The sequence below is a fragment of the Podospora anserina genome, chromosome 3 (genome assembly GCF_000226545.1).
Source record: "Podospora anserina S mat+ genomic DNA chromosome 3, supercontig 3".
Taxonomy (NCBI): domain Eukaryota; kingdom Fungi; phylum Ascomycota; class Sordariomycetes; order Sordariales; family Podosporaceae; genus Podospora; species Podospora anserina.
In genome coordinates, this window is record NW_001914833.1 from 95,466 (window position 1) to 109,955 (window position 14,490).

The 14,490-nt window shown below is 53.3% G+C and overlaps 5 protein-coding genes across 5 annotated transcripts; 1 reads left to right on the forward strand and 4 right to left on the reverse strand.

Moving 5' to 3' along the window:
* Positions 1 to 1,013: 1,013 nt before the first annotated feature.
* On the reverse strand, positions 1,014 to 2,503 carry PODANS_3_11410 (uncharacterized protein; the record flags this gene model as incomplete). The annotated part of the gene is made up of 2 exons (XM_001903449.1): positions 1,014 to 2,334; positions 2,400 to 2,503. The coding sequence occupies 2 exons, from the start codon at positions 2,501 to 2,503 to the stop codon at positions 1,014 to 1,016; spliced, it is 1,425 nt and encodes a 474-aa protein (XP_001903484.1).
* A 1,750-nt stretch (positions 2,504 to 4,253) lies between these two features.
* PODANS_3_11400 (uncharacterized protein) lies at positions 4,254 to 5,734 on the forward strand (the record flags this gene model as incomplete). The annotated part of the gene is made up of 3 exons (XM_001903450.1): positions 4,254 to 5,156; positions 5,216 to 5,363; positions 5,421 to 5,734. 3 exons carry the CDS (start codon positions 4,254 to 4,256, stop codon positions 5,732 to 5,734), a joined length of 1,365 nt encoding a protein of 454 aa, XP_001903485.1.
* Positions 5,735 to 7,390: 1,656 nt separating this feature from the next.
* PODANS_3_11390 (uncharacterized protein) lies at positions 7,391 to 8,958 on the reverse strand (the record flags this gene model as incomplete). The annotated part of the gene is made up of 4 exons (XM_001903451.1): positions 7,391 to 7,912; positions 8,038 to 8,151; positions 8,209 to 8,798; positions 8,853 to 8,958. The coding sequence occupies 4 exons, from the start codon at positions 8,956 to 8,958 to the stop codon at positions 7,391 to 7,393; spliced, it is 1,332 nt and encodes a 443-aa protein (XP_001903486.1).
* A 1,816-nt stretch (positions 8,959 to 10,774) lies between these two features.
* PODANS_3_11380 (uncharacterized protein) lies at positions 10,775 to 12,319 on the reverse strand (the record flags this gene model as incomplete). The annotated part of the gene is made up of 1 exon (XM_001903452.1): positions 10,775 to 12,319. One exon carries the CDS (start codon positions 12,317 to 12,319, stop codon positions 10,775 to 10,777), a length of 1,545 nt encoding a protein of 514 aa, XP_001903487.1.
* A 1,281-nt stretch (positions 12,320 to 13,600) lies between these two features.
* Positions 13,601 to 14,258, reverse strand: PODANS_3_11370 (uncharacterized protein; the record flags this gene model as incomplete). The annotated part of the gene is made up of 2 exons (XM_001903453.1): positions 13,601 to 13,906; positions 13,965 to 14,258. 2 exons carry the CDS (start codon positions 14,256 to 14,258, stop codon positions 13,601 to 13,603), a joined length of 600 nt encoding a protein of 199 aa, XP_001903488.1.
* Between the last annotated feature and the right edge of the window lie 232 nt (positions 14,259 to 14,490).

Genomic DNA, 14,490 nt, shown 5'->3' on the forward strand with positions numbered 1-14,490 from the left:
CTCACCCATATCCATGGATTCAATGTGGCGGGAACGGATCCAATACCATACCGAGCCTCCTGGGTTGTGTGTGGCCAAAGAAGAGATCAATGTCTGGCTGTGTGAGGCTCCATACAGACCTGACACCTGCGCTGTCAAAGCAGCCCTCGGCCACCTGCTGTCGCATAGCATCATTGCATCGACAAGCGAACAGCAACAGACGTGCGCCGAAAGGCCAGGTGAAGCAGGACTATCCTGTGATGGTCAAGTTGTCTCAGTCATCATCAATGACAATGCATCAGATGGCATCCGGGCAACAAGGCGCAATGCAGGGCGAGAGAAACAGCACGGCCGTCAACATCATGTCCAAACCGCGGAGGGAGACTCCGAAGTGAGTCCTGGCCCACCGTGGTACGCGGCCAAAGATATCGAATAAGAAATGTCCGTGGCAGGCGGCCGGAAGCCTGCGAAAAAAGCGCGCTGGAATGAAATGTTCGTACTCGTACAGTCATCAGAAAACAACAGTCCGGTAGGGGGCTGAATGCATGAGCTTGTTTCATGCCTTGGTATCATGAATATGTGAGTGCCGCAAAGAAAGAGAGTTCATGGTGCAGGGTCAAGACGGCAGCAATGCAGCAGCGAAAATGTCATGACGTGTCAGTCGGATGAGCGGGCCTTTTCATCAACAATCGCATCAAAGAATCTCAGATCATGGCGCAATCAGGAGGAGCCGGCGCCAGGAGGCTGGGGAGCCCCGGTCTGGCCACCGAGTTGAGCACCATATTGGGACTGCCACCAGAGCGCGACATAAGCATCATAACCGCCATCTGGGAAGCCATGTCAGTCAAGGTACAGCGCTGGTTGTATGGGGACAAGAACACTTACAAGCAGCATAGGGATCAGCTTCGCCTCCCGCGCCGGCAGCAGGAGCTGCACTGCTAGCGGGCATGGACTGGGGAGCGTTCTGTTGGTTAGATGCGTGGCCATAGTTCGGGTTGTCATAGTCACGGTGATGACCACGGGCACCACCACCGTCACGATGACCACCACGACCACCTCCACCGGACTTGTTCTGCTGTGGTCTGTGTTAGCAAGACAGGCCCAAAGACCACGGGGAAGATTCTGTTACTTACAGCAGCTTCAACCTTCTCACGGATGGCAACCTTGGCACGCTCGATGCTATCGCGGCTGCCGACTAGCCCAATCTCGCGTTCCGTCTCGCCACTTCCAGAGGACTGGGACACATTGATCTTGCAGCCCGTGGTGTTCTGCATCTCCCGGATGGTCTCGCCGCCTTTGCCAATGATCATACCAACGGCATCCGAGGGCACATAGATGGAATCATTGATTTTGTCTTGGCCACCGCCGCCATAGCCACCGTCGTTCCGAGGAGCGCGCGCGTTACCGCCAGTGGCCGTATTGCGGCTGTCACTGTCCACAATTTCTAGGATGAGCTCCTTGGCATTCTTGGTGGCAGCTGGAGTGCCGATGAGGTTGACGGGACGAAGTCCGTTCACACTCTTGTTCTCCGAGACGATGTTGATGTGGCAGCCACTGCGTTCCTGAAGATCACGAATCGTCTCACCGCCACGACCGATAATAAGGCCCACGGTTCTATCAGGGACCATAATCACAAGCGTATCTTCACCTTCTTTCGGGATGGGGGGAGCGTTGCGATCGGGACGGGGAGCATCACGGCCACCTCTGTCTCCGCCAAGATGGCCACCACCGCCGCCAGCAGGGGGTCCGCTGCGCATGCCGCTGTCCGCAATGATGCGATTGATCATGGCTTTGGCCTCTTCGCGTTGGGCGCGGGCGCCAGTGATTCTGCATACGCGATACGGCTCGGCCTCGTTCTCGGCGTTGATGAACTGGACGCGGCAACGGCTCTCACTCTCGACACGTCGAAGGTTCTCGCCCTGGCGGCCAATAATGAGCCCTACCAAGCTCTTCTCCACTTGCATCGTTTCGACATTGTCTCCGCTGCCTCGAAGGGGAGACCGATCTCTGTCACGACCGCCACCACCATGGTGACCACGGGGGGAGAAACCCTGACGGCGGGGGGAAAAGGAGCGGTCGCGCCCATAGTCGCGACTCGGGGCGCCGTAGTCCCGGCGCTCGTCTCGGTAAGGGTTGCTGTCACGAAAACCTTCACGGCCTCGGGGACTTCTGGACCGGGATCTCTGTTGGTATCCGCGAGAGTCGGAACCTCGATCACCGGGATACCCAGCATTGTGTCGGTCATAAGGGGTCAAGCCAGCCTGGGTGGCAGAAGCTTTAGCTCGCTCGATGGCCTCCTGGAACGATAGAGCCCCTGTAGAGTCGGGTCTGATTGAGCTCAAATCGATATTGCCGCTCGAAGTAGGCTGAGGGTAAGAGTAGGCCGCAGGAGGTGGGGGCTGGTAAGCAGGCGGTGCGACTTGAGGGGGATATGGGTTATGCGCCGGAGGAGCACCATAAGGCGCCTGGGGCAGAGAGGGAGGAGGGCCAGGCTGGCCAGGCTGGGCGACAGGAGGAGTCGCATTGGCAGGTCTCTGGGAATCTGCGAGTAATTGACATTAGATCTCAACTGCCACCACCACCACCACCACCACCACCACCACCACAAGTGAAGCGCGCGCTCAGAAGATGATCTTACCCTGGAGCAGCTGAAGGATGGAGCTGAGGTCAGCGGTGGGATTAGCCATCTTGACGAATTATCGCGACGACTTGAGGGTCGAAAATAGGGAGAGACCGAGAGATTGATTGGGTATAGCACTTTGCAATGATGATACTGAGAGATGAATTGGTATCGATGCGGGCAAAGACAACGCAAAGCGCAGCGGCAAAAGCGAGGTTGGTCTAGTGTCGCAAGCGATGGCGACAGAGACGGGATAAGGAAAAGCAACGCTGAGGCGAGTCGCAGTCTCTCCAAGAGATGCCGCACGACGGAAGGATGCAGCAGCAGCTGGTTGAGCCTCAGTTGCGTGGGATTCAAGGTCGAGATGCCGAAGACTGTTGAGATGGCGGAAGCCAGAGGGAGAGGCAGAGAACAAAGGGCTGGCGTCACAATGATTGCGATTGGTGGTTTGTGGCTGCAGGAAAGTCTCTGGGCCAGCCACTTGTAGCAAGAGTTTTCAGAGGCGCCACATCTTTCAAGCCTGGTTGTTTTGTGGGTATACTGACTTGTGGCTTGCCATTCACCTACGCACAGACGTGATCGGACCAACCGATAGAGTCGATAAGGCAATCAGGCCGATAACGATAACATTGATAAGACCAAGTGAATGCCTGAAGTGTAAGGTTCAACAGCGTGGAGGGGGACGATGGCCTACAGGAGCATAAAATTGTGTAGATATCCATGATAAGATGGACTAGCCATAGTCAAGACTTTGTATGTGGACAGAGTCATTCAAACTAAACGTACAATGGCTGTTTAGGCTCCATTGACACATTCACCAGCATGAACTGTCGAGAAAGAACCCAGACAGGCAGGCAGTTGGAGTTGACCACCTCAGACCCATTGGCGTTGATTCAAAAGACAGCCGCAGAACAGACTCACTGCTATAGAACAGGAGATCTGTGTGTACAGTCTCTGTGACAGGAAGCCAAGGGAGAAACAGTGCACAGCTTACGGTTTGAGCAACACAAACCACCTTGGACCGTTCTTGACAACGGGACCTTGCGCATCTTGTAACACTGAACTGAAATCTACTGCTCAGTCACGACCTCTCCAACTCTCTGGGGGCCCTTGGGTAAAGACTAGGGACGCCCTTTTTATCCTTCACATGGAAATCAATATAACTTCACTCACAATCCTGAGTTATATCAACGTGCCAGCTACCAGATATGCCATTTCCATTTCATGGGCACCCATTCTTGCCTTCGTAGTGGAACTAGAAGGCCAATGCAACGTTTCAAGATCGCCCTCTTGCCGTTCCTATCCGCTTCTACTTCCTGCCGTTCCTGCTTTTCACCTGGACTTTCAACCTCTCATGTTCCCACTCGGTGCCGCCTGATGCCCATGTCGACTCCATGTCCCGAGTCCTCCAGGCAACCTTGTGCAATCCTCGGGGCCTTGATTCTGGAAGCCAATTCGGGCCCGGTACCTTGCCTTCACAATCAGGAGTACAAGACAATTTCCGTTGGGGACACAGGACAAGAGGGTAGCCTGTTTTCCTACTTCTTTCCGATGTTCCCTCAGTCTCTTCGTTCTTTTCTCCTATTCATTCATTCTTTTCAGCAGAAGTCCGTCCTCTCATTAGCTTCGTCCTCTTAACCACAGTCGAAACACCATGATGATCTCTGCTTGGTGGTGGGCTCTTGCCTGCTACATCTCTGCCGTAGAAGGCCGGGTAACCAGTCATCTTTACCGGCAGCTCAACAGCAATGCTCCCCCGGGCATCACATACACGCTGCCCAAAGGCTCCAATGCTCTGATTTCTGTCAAGAGCACCACCTCTTCATCAAAGCCATACATCCAGAAGCTTGAGCCAATCCGGAGCGGTTCTCTCACCAACAAACGATCTGTGGCCGCCCTCTTGGGCACCCATCAACGCAGTGTCGGAGGTGTTGGCTACAGCAATGTTACGACAACAAATGCTTATGGAACACAATACGCCACCGAATCCTTTTGGGATGGTATCAAGGTCAAGCTCCTCCTCGACACTGGCAGCTCCGACACATGGGCCGTGGCCAAAAGCTTTCAATGCATCGACTATGCCGGCGGGTTTATTCCCCAGGATGCTTGCAGCTTCGGACCCTCTGCTGTCGAAAAGTTCCAGTATGGTCGGACTGAGCCTGTCTCCCACATGTACATCCAATACGGTGACGGCGAGACTGTGTCGGGGCCCATGGGATTCTCGGATATCAGTGTCGGCAACCTCACTGTTAACAGGCAACAGGTTTGTCTGGCGAATAGCACATACTGGCTCGGCAACAATGTTACCAGTGGGCTGCTGGGTATGGCGTTTCCTTCCTTGACCAATGCCTACCTCGGTGATGGCGACGATCACGAGATGGGGAGTGCCATTCAATACTCGCCGTTCTTTACTTCGTTGGTAGAACAGGGAAAGATTGATCCCATTTTCAGTCTCACGATCGACCGCAACTCTTCGTCCGGGATTTTGGCTCTGGGGGGTATCGCGCCTGCCACTGGGCTGGATTTCACCAGGGAGGTGTCTATGGACATGATCATTGTGAGTCGTCGGCTTTGGCATGCAATGAGTGAGCAAGATCTGACTGCTGGGGTTTGCAGACAAACCTCATCGGAGTTCCGGCAGCATCCTACTCATATTCCTTCTACACAATCATTCCTGACGGCTGGTACTATGACCACACCACCAGCACCAAGAAGATCCCGTACATTGTTGACAGTGGGACCACATTGTGCTATCTCCCTCCCAGTAAGCGTTTGCTCGGCCGTCATTGCGGTATCGTCTGAATCTAATATGCCATTACAGATCTTGCCGAAGCCATCAATTCCGCCTACTCCCCTCCGGCCGTCTACATGTGGATGTACGGTGCTTATTTCACCGACTGCAACGCAGTTTCGCCCCTGGTCGCCGTCATTCTCAACGGCATCAAGTACTGGATCAATCCGCAAGATATGATTTATCGGAACATGGTTGACCCCATCTCTGGCCTGTGCATGACGGGAATCGCCAGTGGTGGTGCCGGGCCATATATCCTGGGTGATGTGTTTATGCAGAACGCCCTCTCCATTTTTGATATTGGACAGGCCAAAATGAGGTTTATCCCGAGAGATAAGTACTGATCGGTTGAGATTTGAGTGCTGTATTTTGCAGACAGAGCAGGCAGTTGGGGAGATTTAGGGGACATGGTGATGGACAAATGTACAACATCTCGCTGAGGGTTTTGGGCTGGCAGGTCGAACGTAATGAATGTCACAGTGCCATCTGTGTTGACCTTGATTTTATCATGCAGATTCTTTCTTGCAAAGAACAAGACATGTCCTCCAAAGCAACTTTATTTGACCCCCGAAGTCGTCGTCACCAGCCGTCGTCCCAGCTGCTACCATCTCTCCAGATCAAACCCGCCAGTCCCATGACCTCCCAACAGTCAGAATTGTTTACATCCATCCACCAATGACCCACCTTCTCTGCAAGTGTACCTACCTACAAGTACCTTTTCCCAATTCTTTACCCCCCCCCTTTCTTCCATACCTACCTACCCCCAGACCATCAACCACCAATCCAACCTCAAGCAATGTCAACCCCCCAACAACGACCACCCCCCACCCCACCCAAAGCCATCATCTTCCGAAACTGAGGCTTCAAACTCTTCTACAGCTTCCCAGTAACCATCCACTTCCTCTACATAACCCTCGACTTCTGCCCCGACGTGGGGCCCCATCCCTACCGGTACTGGCCCCGGCACTCCTCCACCGAGCTCTTGACGTTCTTCACGAGGGCAGACCCCATCCTCAACGATGTCGACTTTTTGGTCGCGCAGCTGAGGTGGAACCTGATCGAGTTTGACGAGCGGAATCTGCCCGCTGATCGGGAGCATAGGGCGGGGAGGTTGAGGGAGATATTGAGGGACGCGGTGCTGGATGGGAAGGTGGGTTGTTTCTTTCGATGCTTAGCTAAAAGGGGTGGGTGGTGGCTGACGAGACGAAAAAGGCTAGGGAGGATATCCATCCAACTGTTGAGGATATCATAAGTGATATTGAAAGGGAGCATGCCGAGGAGATGGAGAGGTGGAAGTGGGAGTATGATGGCTGTAGGGCAGAGGTGCTCAGGTGGCAGGCGGAGACGGGGAGAAGGTTGGCGGTGCTGGGGCGAGAAAAGTAAAGAGAGCAAGCAGGTTTGATCCTCGCAGCAGTTGAATTCTCTACAGCAGGTCAACCAGAATCATCAAGGACAAAAGAAAATCAAACCACCATTCAATCCTCCTGGCCAACTTATTTGTTCAAGATCATGACCTCCAAATTCCCAAAACATCTAGTAATACAAGTAACGTTCGTCCATCCGTCCAACGCTACAGTCTGAGAAGAACCAAAACAGACAGGGAGGGAGAGTGTGCTCATATGCACATGATTACATATCATTTCGCTGTGTAGAAGAACGTTTCATTTACACCTTTGCCCCAACCAACCAACCAACCAACCAAACCAAGCGTCACAACCCCCTTTTACCTCTCTCTATAGTGAGTGAGAATGAAAAGCCTTGTCCTAGCAGTTCCGCTAGTCCATTTTGAACCGCCCTCCTATGACTCTGGGTAAAGTGATCGCTATGTGGGTTTGAAACCATGTCGTGGTTTTATCTTTCCGACCCTAGGGGAATCCTGCCCAAAAAGAAGTTTGATGATACCTCCGCTATGAACACCAGAAGAAAAAAAAGAAAAATTATGTAGTCAAGAAATATGCGGGAACATGACCCAAGAAGAATGCATCTCCAAAACAAGACAATCATACGCCACCCTCCGGCTTGGGATCCTCGTGCTTAGCGGTGCTGCCCTTGCCACGCCACGTGCTGACGGCCTTGACTTCAGCCTTGTAGATTTGTACCTCGGTGCCGTAGGCCCGCGGCGTGAGCTTCATGAGCGTGTGAAGCGGTACTGGTACCCAGGGGCTTTCTTCTTGTGTCTTTTGCATAAAGTAGGCATAGATGCAACGAATGACGGCTTGGTGAGAAATGATGAGAATGTCCTCGCTGCGCTCCAGTTCCATGATGATGGGCTCGAGGCGGATCACTACATCCCGGTAGCTCTCACCGCCGCGGTAGCGGTAGTTGTACTTGTCTTCGTCGCGAGCCTGGAAATCTTCAGGGTACATGTCGGCGATCTCCTGGTACGTCATGCCGTCGCAGACACCAGCGTCGAGCTCGTCGAGCGCCTTCCATTGTAATTGGTTGTAGTGTTTTGGCAAGTGACGGGCCGTCGCAATGGTGCGTTTCAGGGTCGATGTCCAGACCGTCAACGGCCGGTCGCTCTGCATGTGTGTGTTAGTTGAGTCAGGTCATATTCTTGGGGAACGGCACATAAAACTGCGTCGCTGCGGCGGAAAAACAGGTGCGAGTCCCCGCCTTGGCGCACGCGATTTCGGGTCCGACTTACACCTACAGATTCGAGAACCAGCTCGGGGAGCTTGAGCGCATATTCTTCACCGCGGTGAGACAAATCGGCATCACCACCGATGCGGCCCTCCAGGTTGAGCATAGACTCGCCGTGCTGCCAATAGAGTTAGTTTTCGGGCCTTGCAACCGTTCGAGTCAGATGAAGACTTACCCGAGAGAGCCAGACTGATCTGGGCCGGATGTGAAGGTTCATAAGATAATACACTATACGACTTTGAAGGTAATCCTGGATGCGGTTGATGATGACCTGTCGTCCCACGTTCATGATCTTGAGGTAGGTCAGATGATCCTCGTCCCCGTCGGCGTTGATGGTCTTGTACACCTTTTCGTAGTTGCGGATGCGGTTTCGGAAGTCGAGCGCGGCTTGCTCTGGGTCCTGGCCCTGGTAGTCCGGACTAGTAGTCTTGACATCCCGAATGTTGGCCATGATGAGCTCCTCTTCGTCACATTTGGACTCGACAAATATGACGTCGACACCTTCTTGGTTGATTCGGTCGAGCACCCATTTCCGGCGCTCCTTGGTGCTGTTTGTCGCATCGAGAATACCAACCACTCCACCGCTCTTGAACCACTTCATCATGTCTGCCACGGCAGCCTCGGCCGCAGCCCGTCGCTTGCGCTCGCCTTCGGCATTGTTGGTGTCGAAGAAGTCAGCTGAGGGATGGGGGGCGTCGTTGCGCCGGTAATTGCCCACATTGAAGGTCGCCGCGGGGATCGAGAGCCACTTGAGGTATCGCTGAGCTACGAGGCTGTCAGTTTTTGGTCTTTTGCACAGGAATCAAGAAAACAACGCACCTTTTTGGGCAATATAACTTTTCCCGCGAGCTGGAAGCCCAACCATCACCACGCAGATGCGGGTTTCCTCGGGCCGAATCCCGACGCCGTTAGTCCTTGGAGCCATTTTTGCTGCTGCTTGTGCAGTATTTGTGTGATGGAATGGAAAATGGCACCGGTAATCGCGGAGACATGTATCGGCCTAAATTGATGTGTCCCAGCTGCGTTCTTATAGAAGGGGTGGGTGGTCGCGTGAGGCTAGGTCGTCGGGCGTCTTGGCTAAAAGCACGGAAGACTGGAAATCGAAGGCCGTCTGCCGTAGAAAAGGTACCTGACGGATGGACTGATTGTGACTCTTCCGCGTGCGTGCGTTTTGTGTGTGTGTGTGTGTGTGTGTGTGTGTGTGCGTGTGTGTGGTAGATTGGTAGATAGCGAAGCCGAGGGCTCTCCGATCTCGACGTCACCCTGGGCCGATAAAGAATGCGACGGGGCGGGATGTGTTCAACGGCTGCCGGTCAAGGGCCAAAATAACACCTCGGTGGGCTGGTGGGAGGTGGGCAGGTTGTGTCGGGTTCGAGCGGATGGATGGCTAAAAGGCTACGAGAGAGAGAGAAAATGAAAGCTCGGGCAGCAGATGGAGGGGAGCACGATTCAATTTGTTGCAGAATTGGACCAAAGAAAAGGATGCTGTCACATCGGAATTCCCAGGGCACAAGGCTTGGGGCTTTGGGAAGCGCAGGGGCGTGGGCAGGGGGCGCGCTTCCGGCTAACAGTTCCAGGCCCTTTTAGGGAGGGAAAGGCCAAGCACGGGACCCCGCCGGATGGGCCCGACCTGGCAGATGGATGCTGGTCCACAGCGACTACAGCAGGTGTCCGGGCAGCAGCAGGTGGGCTGAGGATGTTTCGTTTTTTCAATTACAGACCGCTCTATGGCTGGACCCTAGCTGAAGGTGGCCAGTGGCCATTAAGTGACGTGATACCTCAAGGTATCCTCCTGGTAGATATCCGTAGCAAGCCGGTTGTCCGAGAGAGAGCACCTGGAACCTGGAAGCTCTCACTGGACGGTTGTCTCTACTTTACGGATAGGTAGGCATGTTTCAATCAATGCTGTCTCTCTCTCTTCAAAATTCGACATCTGCTGTGCACCCTTGTGTCCCGTTTCCGCCGGCTGAAGTCGGAATGGCTCCAGGGATGTCGACGAAGATCCGCTCGCAGTTACCGTTGTCTCCGCTGCGTTTCCGGGACTCAAGGCATTTGAAGATGTCTAAAGTTTCACCCCGCCAAATGCCAAGCTGCGCCAAAACGCCGCCAGCTGACCAGCCAGTAGCATGCATCCCCCTTCCGTAAGAACGTGGACAGAAGAATTGGCTTTCTCTCTGTTCGACAGTCTCGTGATGGGTTCGAAAACTTCGCTGTGAATAATGGCGTGGACACAACCAACGGGTGGTGGGGCATGTACTCTGGAAAGGCCAACTCGGGAAAGCCGGTTATTATGTCAGCCCAATCCAGAAATAAGGTGAAAACTTCTCTTTTTGCTCGGCTGAAGAGAAAAAAATAGGCCTTCGTCTCGTGACCATCGACATTGGCAATGGAGAAAAAAATAGCTGATCATCAGGCTCGGCGCCGCACCCCTCCATACACCGCCGTGTTGGTGTGGGGGTTTGTTTGGCTGAAGCTCAGCTGTGGGGTTGCTGGTTGTTTCCCAGCATTAATACACTGTAAAAAAAAAGTAGAATGAAAACAGTGCGTTGGCAGTGATGCCATCACGAGTTCGACCGGTCATCTGATCCTTTCCCCTGAATTGATTGGAGACAGAGTGACAATTGTTGTGCCTTGCAGGTTGCATTTATTGGCCTCGGTGAGATCAAGATAAGCTACCTAATCGATAACACTTATCGCTGCCCCTCCATTAACCGTCCATCAAGGTAACAGAGCTATCATCATCAATGAGAGGCATGTCGCATCCTCACAACCACGGGCTTCCTCTCAACCAACATGAAAGTCTTTAGGCTCTCCCACTCGAGCCTTTTCCCGTCGACCGCTTCAAAATCAAACGCCCTCAGCAGCTTGGTTGTGATCAACCGCATCTCGGCCCAAGCCAGGTGAATCCCGAGACAGATTCTCGGTCCCATGCTGAACGGTTGGAATGCCTCTCTCTTGTCTGTAAAGAATTCCGACTCCGGCTTGGAGGCATCAGGTAACCATCTCTCGGGCAAGAACTCATCAGCCCTGCGCCAGTAATTGGGATCCCGTTGCATAGCATACGCCTGGATCGACACCAACGTCTGACCCGGCAGTGTCACTCCCGCAACCACCCCACCCGCATCTGGCACCCGTCTCGGCAAGATCCAAGGTATAGGCGTGCACAACCTCAACGCCTCGGTTAGCACTGCATTCAGCCACTTCAGCTCCCGTAGCGAGTCCAGCGTGATCCCCTTCCCATCGTCGCCGAGCCCTCTGACTTCGTCCGTTACTTTCCTCAAATACTGCGGGTTCTGGACCAGATAATTCATCATACCCGTCAACGCCGTCGCAGTAGTCTCGCTGCCAGCAATCACAAGCGCCATAAACGACCCGTTGATATCATCTAGCGACATCTCGTTCTTGGTGTTTCCTCGCAGAATGGGGCTCATAATATCCTCCCTCTCCACCTCATAATTCATCCTCCTGGCCACCCTCTCCACCACCTGCCCCCAGTGATCCCGTTGCATCTTCCTGAGCGATGGAGGTATGAGCTTGAACAAAGCAGACTCCAGCCAGGGGTAGAACCTCGCCGCAGCAACCTTGGTTGCCATTGCGGGCGTGTGGAAGAGAATGGCCACCCAGGGGTGATATTTGCTGTTCTCCAGGCAGTGGAAGCTCTCACCAAAAGCAAGATCGCCAAAGATGTCAAAAGTCACAAAGTTGAACCAGGGGCTTATATCTACCTCCGCCTTGGCCACACCTTTGTTGTCCTTTTCGCCTGGGGATGGGGAGTCGATCATTTCGGAAAGACGCTCGACAAGCAAGTTGACGTAGCGTTGGATGATTGGTTCCTGAGACCGCAGAGCGCGGGTGGTGAAGCCCGGGGTCAAGGCCTTTCTCATGCGGGCGTGCGTCTCGTGGTTGAGAGCTGTGAGCAAGCCCTCGGTGTGGACACGCTGCGCAGTCCACCAAGTCGGATCTTTGGGAAACGGCGGCCTTCCGTGATGGGATTGCAGTATGTCGTTCCAGGCAGATGGGTGCGTGAATGTCAACTCATTGGGTGCGATTCTCAAGATTGGGCCGTATTTGCGGTGGAGCTTCTGGATATCATGGACGAAGGTCCCGCGAAGGAGAGCCCAGATGTAGGGCAGGCGAGTGGCGGACCATGATTTGGGACCGGGGATGTCTTTGAGGGGGTGGAAGTAGAGGTTGTAGATGGCGCGAAGGAGGAAGTAACCAACCAAAGAAAGGAGGACGGCGCCAGCCATGGTTGGCCAGGTGGATTTGAGTAATGCAGCTTCCATTGTGACGCTGGAGTGTAGTGGACGAAAGAAAGGTGGGAATCAGGGGATTCTGAAGGCATATAGACCACCACTCGACCTACCTCGAAGGATCTAGTCTAGACACTTCCGGACAGCAGCCCGCGCTTTCCCCATCCATCCAAACATGGAGTATTGCATATGCGCTTTTTGATACGATACACACAAAATCAGGATGGACTCATCACCTGCCGGCCGGTGGAGGAAGCCATATATTGAACCATCTGTCCTATCAAATCCCATGGCAGTCACACACCAAGGTGGGGATATGCGGATGTCGACGTCTGTGCAAGCCACAGTTGAGGGTGAAATCCCCTCATTTGCATCGATCAGGGTAACACAAGTCGCCGAGGCGGTCTCGGTGATAAAAGGAATGCCCAATGGAAGGAATGGAACTTTTTCAGATGCTGGTTCAGTGGCGCTAAATAGGGCACAGGAACATCGTCTGAATAGGCAGTCGTCATGACTCCGTGATTTCAAGTATTTCCTGGGAATCATCTGTAAACTACTTACCTTAGGTATCTAGGTAGTCCGTTGATACAACTATTTGGACCTAGGTGTTTCTCCCGTCACTGATTAGAATCAATGTCTGATCAGGAAAAGACTGACCACTTCTCTTGCTTCCCGACATGGGCTCTCAAGTTCATCATTTGTCCCTGGCCGCCTTATCTTGCTACTGACTCCAGCAGGAGGATCGGATTGAAGCTTAACCCCATCTGAATAGGCCATGGGATCAAGGCGAACACCACATGATCTCTCAGCTGTCACCCGCGCAGGTATATAGATAAGGCTTTTCATTTTCCGAGCTCAATGCATAGTCCGAGTCCCTGTTAGAAGTTTGAAATGTCCGTTTTGATTCCTCTTGGAGTCTTGTCATGACAGACTGTCTGGGTTTGTTTGATTTTCAAAGGTGTATTGGGTTAGAGGGTGAGGTATTGGCGCTTCATCGAAGAGGAATATATGAAATCATACCTAGTCTGAGGGGTAGGGTAGAACAGGTAGATAGTGTTCGGAAATTCTATTGGAGACACCCGGAGCATGACACAACTATTTCAGCCTACATGCTCAACACAAATTTCTTCCTCATTGTCTAACGTGCTACCAAAGCTACAGAGGTACCTCATATACCGGAAATGACTGACCAACACCACCATATAGAGATCTAAATAGCACAAAACCTTGAAAAAAATATTCAAACGTCTCACCCAAAGGCAGCACGGGACCCCCTAAATCACAATCTTACACGATCCCGAGTCCACCGCCAACTCAGCAAACATCATAAAAAGGCAACCCAGCCCCAGCATAAGTAAACCCGGCATCCCACTGAGGGGCATCCTCGCCCACAATCGATCCCGTCTGCCCGCCCTCGACACACAGCGCATCAACAATATCGAGCTGATCGGCGATAAAGTTGGTGTCTGTCGTCAGGGTGGTGCACAAGCTGCAGAAGAAGGCCTGGCAGGTGCCAAAAGAGAAGACAAGACACGAGCTGGCCGAGACGATGAGCAGGTCGTTGGAGCTGGAGACTTGGTCGACGATTACGTCGCAGTCTTGGGGTCGGGGGGCGGGGTTCTGAGGGGGATGTTAGTACAGAGTGTGTTGCACGGGCAGGGGGGGTGAGGGAGCATACGGCATTGTAGCATTCAAAGAAGTCACTGGCAGAAACTTGACGGGTCTCCACCTGGTCCTCCCTGCGGCGGAGGGTGGCAGGAGTGAGTGAGTCGGTTGACAGCTTAACGTTGGCTGTGGCTACGCTTGTCTTGTAGCCGGCGGGAGCGCTGGAGGGGACTTTGGCAGCACGAGGAGGGGGAGCGGCGCCGTTGAATTTGCGAAGGGTGCCTGCATGTGCCCGTCTTTCGAGAACAGGAGTCTCGAGAGCGAGGGCGACGGCCAGGAAGAGAGTGGTGAGGAAAGAGACCTTCATGTTGTATGAGATGAAGTGACACAAGAGAGATGATGTGATACTGAAATCAAAGACGAGGTTGGAGGATGCTTCCGTTGAAAGTTTGGATCTGAGAGAGCCGCTGTCGATCAAGTCCCAGAGGAACGGAAAACCTGGGACTCTTTATAGTTACCAGTTTCCAGACTTGAAGCCAACCTCAAAGAACAACACCTGCCTTTCCTGGTCCCATCACCCAACAGATTGGGCAGACTAC